This window comes from Alligator mississippiensis, chromosome 9 (assembly GCF_030867095.1).
Source record: "Alligator mississippiensis isolate rAllMis1 chromosome 9, rAllMis1, whole genome shotgun sequence".
Taxonomy (NCBI): domain Eukaryota; kingdom Metazoa; phylum Chordata; order Crocodylia; family Alligatoridae; genus Alligator; species Alligator mississippiensis.
Window position 1 is genome coordinate 8621718 of NC_081832.1, and position 8918 is coordinate 8630635.

An 8918-nucleotide genomic window follows, 5' to 3' on the forward strand; every position below is an offset into this window, starting at 1 on the left:
GAATGACTGTTGCCCTTCAGGATCGGTTGTCCTACCAGTATCCCCTCCCCACATCCCACCCAGTCTCTGTCTCTCACTTTTTCATAAATTCGGGTCCAGTCTCGCCCTCTGTCTCACATTTACAGTCACACAGTGTCTCTGTCTCTTTAATACAGAAGTAGTGAAATCAAACTGTCTGGTAGACCAGAAGTCAGATCAGCTGGTCGCATGACCCCACCTGGCTTTAAAATCTGTGAAACATGTAGAGCATGTTAATTCTTGTCTAGCCACTGGCAGATTTGATTGTACTTAATTGTGGTTTAATTATGGGTCTATGCAATACGGGTCTTTAAAATCTTTTGAACATTATTGCAAGCACTATTTTTTATTGTAAAGTAAGCTGATTCATTTAGGTTTTTTCACGCAATTGTGTGTGTTATGAGGGTGGAATAGGTTTGGTGGAAGTTATAATAATGATGTTTTTATTTTAGTATTTAGATAGCTAGCCAGTAGCTAAAAATCAATTTTTATTTATTTAAAAAATTAAGCATAACGCATTTTACAACCTACATCTTCCGTCATTTTCATACTAAGGTACTTGCTTTCACAGAAATCCTAACGTTAGGATACCATCTGCAGGTGTAATGCTATCCTTGTAATATAAACCCAGAGCAGAAAATAGCAGTTTGTCGCATGATGGTTCCCTGACATCTAGTGGAAGAACTTTGCAACTTCACTGTGAGGTGTCTGGGAGTGATTGGCAGTGCTGCACCAATGGCTTGTTCCTGTGAAGCAGCGATTCTCAACCTTTTTAGACTCAAGACCCCCACTCTTAGAAAATGCCAGCTCTTACTTTTCAGTTGTTTCTTGACTATGGAATGTAATAGAACAATTCTTCTTTTGCAAAGAACTCAGACCACAAGAAGGGAGGGATATTTTTGACACCATTAATCCCTATTTGAAAACTCAGAGCTTATGCTGTGTATCATTGTTTGCATCCCTAACTGTGCTAATGTTACATGGCAACCCCCAGCACCCTTGAAAGGATTTCATGGCACCCTGGTTGAGAATCACTGCTGTAAAGGCTAGGATACCTTATGTGCAGTTTTCCCAACATTGTGTACCTTAAATATTTATTTATACCTTCCCTGAAATAATTCAGGGAATGAGAAGAACCTGAGAAACCATAAAAACCTTGCTCTGTATTTCTGTATTATTCTCCTTGATGATTTAGCGGTGCCTTCTACACGTGCAGTTTGTACAAAGCCTTACTGCTGAAGTTGCATTTTCATATATTTAACTCAATTGAAATGGACTAGTTTTGATAATATATACTCTATGTATACATAATAAATTGAACAAAAGTCCCAAAGCATTGCATAATAACAGTGATTTATTTTTTCCTCAAGCATTTTCAGCAGCTTTGTTCAAGAAACCATACTGATTTCCTTCTCCCCCCTACCATCAATAGGAAAGGAAAAATGAGAAGAAATTAATGTTAATGCTTTCCAAAGATAATCCCTTCTATTTGTATTGCAGACAGCTGATCCTCATATTAGAACTCTACAACCCTAATGATGTATATGATTATTTAAGACACATTGCACTAACTCTCTGTTCTGATAAAGTATCTGAAGTCAGGTGGATCTCCTTCAAACTGGTAGGGGTTGTATTCTTTTTTTATTTTCTTAACACTTAAACTTGATAAGTTTGTTGAAGCTGTAGTTTCAAGCAGACACTCTGAACACAAATACGTTTCAATTTCGAGCTGGTCAAATTGTTTTATTTGTCTAGAGTTTGATGTGAATTCATTGATATTGTTTGTTTGCTTTTAAAATGACTTCTTTAAATCATAGATTTCTAGGGTCGGAAGGGACCTATTAGATCATTGAGTCTGACACCCCCCCCCCCCCCCCCCCCCCCCCAATCCCCTTGCTCTGGGGGTCTTTTATTAGTCAAAATTGACAAGGGACTGAAAAGTCAAAATAAGACCCAGCAAAACAGCTTTAAATTCTCTTTTTCTCGTATGCCTACAGAAACACAGTACTATGTTATATTTCTAGAAAACGCGTGCGTCTCTAAGTAGTGTTTAAGAATGTGATGCAACTGAAGCACCAGCTTTCACAAGCTGAATCTCATGCCTGATCTTCTTACAGGTTGTGGCTATACTACAGAAGTTCTATGCAAACAATGCAAATGCATTGGGATTAAATTTCATTAATGAACTTGTAGTGAGGTTTCGTCATTGTTCCAAATGGGTTGGAAGACAAGCTTTTGCCTTCATCTGTCAGGTTGGAATGCCTTTTTATATTTCTATGTTGAATGTATACTTGCATATTTGGGAGAGTTTCTAATGCTTCTAAGAAGAAAATAAATGGCTTTCACTACTGAGAAAGGGATATGGAGCCATTGACTTCCATCTTATTTAAATTGACTAAAATCAGTACTGACTGAATGTTACTCATCTTCTAACTATAGCTTATTGGCTTAGGTGATCTGATTTTAGTCCAAATTACTAAGCTGTCTTGGCCAGCACTTTTGATGATAAAATCAACTGTAGAAGATGCTAAAACAAACTTTGTTCCATAAAACCCATCTTGGGAACCAGTAGGAACCAATGTTCTGCTGTGAGCAAGGTTCATAAGGGCTACGTGGATAAAGAGAGGTTCCCAGACAAGAACTGGTAGAAAAACAGGTGCTTCTGGAAGTGCCTTGGCTTGTCTAAACAGAAGGGGAAATGGAAATGGGTGTTGACTGCATTAATCTTTGGTTTAATTGAAAAAAAACGAAAGCTGTACGTCTTGTCCTTTTGGCCAGGGAAAATATTCCCCAAAGTCAAGGTGACCCACAAAGGTGGAAAGAGTTGTTGCTTGGACCACTTAAAGGAATTGTGACCACCTTAGTCCCTGTCTGAACAGGGACAAAGGAAGTTCTTGATTCTTCCATCTCTTTGGGTCACCTAAATGCATTGATTAGATCTGTCCATCCAGGAACTGGGAAGTGAAAAGAATGGCCAGCGGAAGAAGGAAAAGAAACAGAAACAACAATCAGCCTCTGCTTTGTAAATGTCAAGTGTTGAGAATGCTGCTGAAATAGACAACATGCTTCTATTCTGTTTTTTTCTATATAGTTAACTTTCTTTTTAAACACAGACCAAACTAAGGGCAACTTGCAAAGTGGGGGTTGGATATTTTAAGATATTGATGATTCAGCTTGCTAAGTGTGTTCTGTCTTAGATTTTTGTCTTCTGTTCTGCTTTTATCCCCCAGGCAGTGGTAGAGGAAGAGTGTATGCCTGTTGACCAGTTTGTTGAGCACTTACTCCCCAGTCTTCTAAGTCTTGCTTCTGATCCTGTGCCAAATGTAAGGGTTCTGCTAGCCAAGGCTTTAAGGCAAACACTGTTGGAGAAAGGTATGCTAAATAATTCCTTTGAAAGAACTAATTTCTTATGAATTCCATCATTCCTATAACAGTGCTGTTCTTTACAAACTGCTTTGCTCAGCCAGCAAAATGATGTTCAGTTTCTCTGTACAACAGAATAAGTATGCTATAATTAGGGGGAGTGTGCAGAACATATCAGTGTGCAAAAGGGCAACACCACATTTGTGTTGTGTGGGGTGTTTTTTTTTTGGGGGGGGGGAGTTTTTTTCCAGGACTATATATCCTTTGAAGCTGACATTACATCTAATATAGTGGATGTGACATTACATCCAGTAGAGGGCAGTTGTAATGTTTTGTAATGAGAAGTCACACAGTGTTCTGCAGATTACTTTTTAGAGGAAGAATCAGTAAATTGTAGGAATGGGATGAAAAATTCGTGCAGAAGACCATTGAGAAGGTCTTTTTTCTTTCTTTCTTTGCATCTCTTTAAAAAAAAAAAAAAAGGTTCAGAACATGGTAATGCTAGTGGAATATTTAAAAGGTTCTTTGCAAAATCTATTTGCCATACTCATTCTCCTTGCACCTGCCTCTGTTCCTCATAGCATCCAGGTCATCTCTGCTATCTTTTCTGTAAGATGGCACACAGGAACCTCCCACTCTGTCTAACCTCTGATCTTTCCCCTGCTGTCTTCTGCCCCTGCCCCTACCCCCACCCCAGCCACCCAAATCAGGTACTTTTTTAAAGTAGGCTTTTTTTTTTTTTTTTTTTTCTTCAAAGGCTTTTACAAAAAAAAAAGTATGATGGTGGCCACCAGCCAGGTTTCCACTCATGCTGGTAGGTTTCCACTTAGGACTCAGCAGAAGCAAGAGCCACTTCTAAAAAATGATGAGGACTCAACAAATAGTTTTGTCTTTGCCAATCAATAGTAAAAGCAATTAAGAAAGAAAAATACATGTTCCTCTTGTCTGGATTGCTTGGGCTTGCTTTAACTTCCTCAGGGAGACCAAGCCTGCAAATCAGATGAACTGCCCTGAACAATTTATGTAACTGTGTGAAGGAAAAGGCTATACCACCACCACCATGCATGCTCTCCATGCCTGTCACTTGGGTGGGGAAGCAAAACTTACTTTACTTTTTCTTTTAATAGGAGAATGTGAATAGTTTGTGATGGGTCTGAGCAGTGTACTGTATTGCAGTGTTTTGAGGGTAATGAGTGGGGGGAAGCAGTGGTAGCAGCTGAAATAGAGGGGCATGGGGATGTGCAACTTTTACTGAGGCAGGGAGTGACCCCCGCCCCCTCCCCCCCCAGGCTTGGGAAGCACTGATGTGAAGTATGGCTTTGCTGATAATGGTTTTTTTTTTTTTTTTTCTTCCCTTCTCCCCCTTGTTCTAGCTTACTTTAAAAGTGTTGGCAATCCTCATCTAGAAGCTGTGGAAGAAACTGTCCTAGCTTTACAATCTGACAGAGACCAAGATGTTTGCTTTTTTGCCACTGTAAAACTAAAACAGAATAACATGGAGACCACTTCCATTGAAAAACAAAACTGAGCTGTTCACCTGCTATGAACCCTGAACATCAAAATGTTAACATGCCCTGTGTTCTTGGTTTGCCTGATTCACGGGGAGGAGAAAGGAACTGAGCAGTTGGCTGCCTACCTGAACTGAAAGGAAAGGGATCGCTGACAATGCCACAATTCTCACTAAATGACCATTTTTGTAGCTTCAACTATGGATACTAGCTGATCAGTCAGACTTCGGGGATTTTTTCTCTCAAAAAAGTGGGCTGTAACTTTCATATCTACCCAGATTTCAGTATTGTATATATTCTCTTATTAAGAAATTACACAAATGTAACATTTCAGTATCATAATGTTAATGTTTCTTAATACAGTTAAAAAAAATAGTACAACCCCTATGAATGCCAGTAATAAAGCAATCTGCTACAAGCTTAAAGGACTTCCTAAGCTTTGAAGCCCAAGGTTAGTATGCTTAAGTGAAAATGTTTCCCCCATTTTATTGTGTTTTTTTTATGTTGTTTATAATATTACATTTTATTATTTTAAATGAACAATGTGTGTATATATATGTGAATAGCTCCTGCAGCTTGGCAAAAATAATTCACAGAACTTTAATCTCTTATCAGTGAGAGAGATCGAAGAAGCCATTTCACTTTGAACAGCACAGTTGGCAAGTAAAAGTTAATGTTCATAGATCACCTTTTACCTTTTAATAGACATCTGATATACTTTAAATCACAGCGGGATTAACTTGCTTTGTATTTTGTGGCTCTTTCTTATTACTTCTTTTTTTATAAACTGCATTATCATAGCTTTTCTTTGTACACTTAATGTTATCTCCCCAAACATTTCTGCCCTCAAGACAGTTCATTTAATTAAAATTACATTGGTAGGAGATTAACATTTTTAAATGTTTTGCAGAGTATCTAAAAAGGGGGGCATGCACATGCACATTCACATAACATGAAGAAACTTGTATGAGGTTCAGCAGTCATTTTCCTTGAAGCCTGCCTCTCTCAAACTTACAATCTATGAATCTATGATCTCCTACAACGAGAGGAGATTCTTGTAAAATATTGTGGTCTCAAGTTTCCAAAGGAGGTGAAGCACAGGTTTGCAGAGTAAGGAGGCTGACCTACTGTTCTTCACAAATTCAGTTTTTACAACTGTCTGTGGTTGTCATTATGGGGGTTGGAGGTGAGCAAAACCCCCCCCAAAAAACAAGAAAAAAACAAAACCCACAAACTAACATTGACTGGGGTGGCACTTGGGACGTTAAGACTGTTAACCTGATCTCAATATATCTAACCAGGAACTTCCTACAAGAAAAGAATGAAATCCCCTTCATTAAATCCAACAATTTTGTGAAATGCCAACTTAAGTTACAATGTTGATGCCTTTGGCTGTTCCATTTTCACCCCTGTTTTCCCTTGCATCCTAAGTCTAACGTGGTCCACTGAAGTTGGGGGGAAAAGACTCGCGTTGATTTTAATGGGCTTTGGATCAGGGCCATAACCTTGTTTAAAGAGGAACGTTTATATACTGGGGAAATGTCTCATTTAATGGTAGATAAAGTATTATGTTCAGTGTTTGCTCAGTCTGTAAATAGACCAATGAGAGACTATTTCCATCTACGTTATTTCATTACTGTAGCATTAAGTAGTTCAACTGTCTGGAAGTTAAGAATATTACTCTTTAACTGGATTGTCAGCTGTATGGGAAGTAGCTTTTCTCAGCCTGACTCTTGTACTTTTTGGAAGGTTCAATTTTGTATAAATGTCACTGAAACTAGTTTTGAATTATACTGTATAGTATTTGTAATAAATTGTTTGCTTGCAAGACCATAGGTGCTTTTAGAGTCTATAGGGGAAAATATATAGTTCCTATTTCAGTAAACAGTCTAAGCTCTGTAAATTCCACAAAGTTCTACGCTTAATTTTTTTATAATTTTAAACAAATGCCTCTTCAATGCAAACAGATTTTTTATGACTGCAGATTCTCAGCAAAAAAGTCAAGTTAATTTTTTGTAGTTTTAATATCTTTTTTCTAATGCTAACATTATACTGATATTTTTTAAGAGTTCAGATTTTCTAAAATTGTTCTGACCAGGTTTTATTTTTGTTGACTATTAACGAGTCATTCAGTTTCCAAGCACTGATCACAACTTTTTTTTTTTTTTTAAGTGTACATAGATATGTTTTTAATGTACTGTATATAAACTGGTTACTTCGAACGTCAACACAACCCAGCTTTCTGTTTCAGCAATCATCTTAAGTAGTTACCTTTACCTGCAGTAATCTACCAGAAAACCCTAATGTCCGTTGGGTGGGTGTCTTTACAAAGGTGGGATAGTTTTCATAATGGGACTTCTTTAATTAAAACTTGTGGGGTGTTTTGTTTTGGTTTTTGGTTTTTAAAAGCCACCAGCTAAGTTCACAAAATCTCTTTAAAAAAAAATTGTGCTTTTAAAGATTTTTGGTACCTCTCTAGCTCCAGAGATCCATGTCCATTTTAAATAATGTGACTTTTTTTTTTTTTTTAAACTAGAGCTTTTAAAAATTTGTTAAACTACGGTTGTATGCACTAGAGGAAATGACACAGTTCTCCTTTTAATTTTAGACAGTGTGCAGTTCTATTAATTTGGTGCACTTTTTACAATTTTGTTTTTTATTTTATACTGGAAATATTTCAACATGGCTAAAGACTGCACTTTACAGCTCATACCAGACACATGTATGCAATGAAGATTAAAGCTATGTATTCTCATGCAATTCTCTGGGTTGTTTAAATTATGCAAAATTGTATGTTGCAGATGCAGCAAAAGTTAGTCTACTTTCACAAAAGCTGCAAGGATATAATTTCTTAAAATCACTTTTGACTAAGGGACATGAAAATAACATTAGTGGTGCAATATTGCTGTAGAAAATTATCGGGCACTTGTAATCCAAAGCATGTTAGTCATGTTGCTTAGAATTCCAACTCACTGTATCCGCTATAGATGATATACCTTTGGCATCTAACCGGACACTGCCCTAGTGGCAGTTTGCGTGTCTGTAAAAACAGTGTTGTTTAGAGTCCAAATAAGTGAAGACACTCTGGAAGTGCCATTCACTTGTCAGAATATAGAATCTATGTAACTTTCTATTTGTATTTATCTCAATAAATTCTGCAACTGTTTTACGAAATGTCTCAGTGGTGGCCAGATCTGTCACAAACAGCGCGTGCATTTTGTCATCTTCCACTACTTGAGTCCGTTATAATGCTAGAGGCTGCAATGGCAGTGTATGGTCAACAGTACTGATTCATTATATGGTTCAAATGGAACCATAAGGAGCTAGGTTAGGATTTAAATTTAACAGCAATGTCAAGTTTGGGCAAAATGTAATGTTGTCATTGATACTTTTAATTTTGGAATTTCCCCAGTCTTCTGTGCTTGGTGTTCCCAGCCTTCATGTTGCATCAGAACTCATTTAATATGGGGAAGGGTGAAGTAGCCAGGGTACTGGATGAGAACACGGCATGGGCAGAGCGCTGTTGGATCATTTTTGTTTTTCTTTTTCCCCTTGGCCATCTCAGTGTTGCACTCTTATAGTTGCATATACTTATTTCTGCTTTTTTCTGTGTATCCTTCCTCAAGTGCTTGCCTCTCCATGCATTGACAAGGACATTCACACTTCTCCCCAGCTATGACCACTCCCCGTACTTCTCCCAACCCCAAGTGCCCATCTGGTCTTCCCAAAATGCTCTCCTGCACTCCCTCTTTTTTTTAATCTAAGTTCCCCTTTTCTTCTTTCATGTTCTCCACCCAATTTGCCCCTAAGCCTGGCTTCTAGACCTTCCCCCAGCTTTACTTCTCCAGCTCCCCGTCTTCTCCAAGGATCAATCCTTCCCTTCTCTTTCAGATTTCCTCTTTTCCCCCAAATTTCTGAGAAGTTTGTCAAGTAATCATAAATGATATATCCCACAGTTCAATCTTGCCCTGTCCTTTCTTTTGTATGGGAGGAAGCAAACCTGCATTGCACTAGTAGTAGGGACTCATG

At 37.9% G+C, this 8918-nt stretch overlaps 1 protein-coding gene across 4 annotated transcripts in view; it reads left to right on the plus strand.

Annotated features, from left to right (window-relative positions):
• Nucleotides 1-8063, plus strand: part of LOC102565812 (serine/threonine-protein phosphatase 4 regulatory subunit 1) — a 32704-nt gene extending 24641 nt beyond the window's left edge. For all 4 annotated transcript variants that reach the window (XM_019484493.2, XM_019484494.2, XM_006271757.4 and 1 more), the window contains exons 17-20: nt 1519-1639; nt 2136-2270; nt 3249-3390; nt 4755-8063. In XM_019484493.2, the coding sequence (XP_019340038.1) occupies nt 1519-1639; nt 2136-2270; nt 3249-3390; nt 4755-4909 (553 nt within the window). In that variant the 3' untranslated portion in view covers nt 4910-8063. The remainder of the gene's footprint in view (nt 1-1518; nt 1640-2135; nt 2271-3248; nt 3391-4754) is intronic.
• The last annotated feature ends 855 nt before the right edge of the window (nt 8064-8918 follow it).